At 62.9% G+C, this 676-nt stretch overlaps 1 protein-coding gene across 1 annotated transcript in view; it reads left to right on the top strand.

Moving 5' to 3' along the window:
• Nucleotides 1-6: 6 nt before the first annotated feature.
• LOC113207582 (calaxin-like) overlaps nt 7-676 on the top strand; it is a 3,269-nt gene continuing 2,599 nt past the window's right edge. The window contains exons 1-2 of the mRNA XM_026424208.2: nt 7-165; nt 272-465. Coding sequence (XP_026279993.2) covers nt 69-165; nt 272-465 — 291 coding nt within the window. The 5' untranslated portion in view covers nt 7-68. The remainder of the gene's footprint in view (nt 166-271; nt 466-676) is intronic.

Raw genomic sequence — 676 nt, 5'->3', positions numbered from 1 at the left:
CCGCCATGCAGTTGAGTTACGACCGACTGTCGAAGAACCCCGGCACGCTGCGGCGTCGCTGGGGTCCCATGATCGGCCGGCTCACCAAGATCACGCACTTCGACTGGGAGGAGCTCGAGTCGCTGTGCTTCGTGTTCCACGCGCTCACCCGAACAGTCCCGAAGGGTGAGCGAGGGGTCTGCTGGGGGGAGGGAGTGAACAACTCAGCATCGCAGGATAGCTTGCACGTGTGTTACACTCGATGCGCGCGTTCCTCTGACTCTGCGCTCAGGAAAGATGCTCCGGAAAGACTTCATCGAGATAATGCACAGCGCTCTCGACATGACCAACACGGGCAACGTCGACTACTCGTACAAGATGTACGACCTCAACAACACGTCGTACATCAGCATGGAGGACTGGTGCCGCGGACTGTCCGTGGCGCTGCGGGGGACCCTGGACGAGAAGATCAAGTACTGCTTCCAGGTGCGAACGTGTGATGGGAGAGCGCGGGGCGGCCGCTGACCGCGCGAGCCTACGCGAGCCTCCCCTAACGACGGTGTAGCGGGCTACGTGACGACGCCGGGGGGAGCCGGGCAGCACGCCGGTGGACAGTGATAACAGTGAGCGAGGTCGGCGGGCAGGTCGCCCGGACATCGCCGTGTGTCTCGTGCGGCTTCCGCGAAGTCGCCTATAT

The sequence above is a fragment of the Frankliniella occidentalis genome, unplaced genomic scaffold, assembly GCF_000697945.3.
Source record: "Frankliniella occidentalis isolate FOCC.00 unplaced genomic scaffold, Focc_3.1 Scaffold18, whole genome shotgun sequence".
Lineage (NCBI taxonomy): Eukaryota > Metazoa > Arthropoda > Insecta > Thysanoptera > Thripidae > Frankliniella > Frankliniella occidentalis.
The sequence above is the reverse complement of the archived record's forward strand: the minus strand, read 5'-3'. Positions and strand labels throughout refer to the sequence as shown.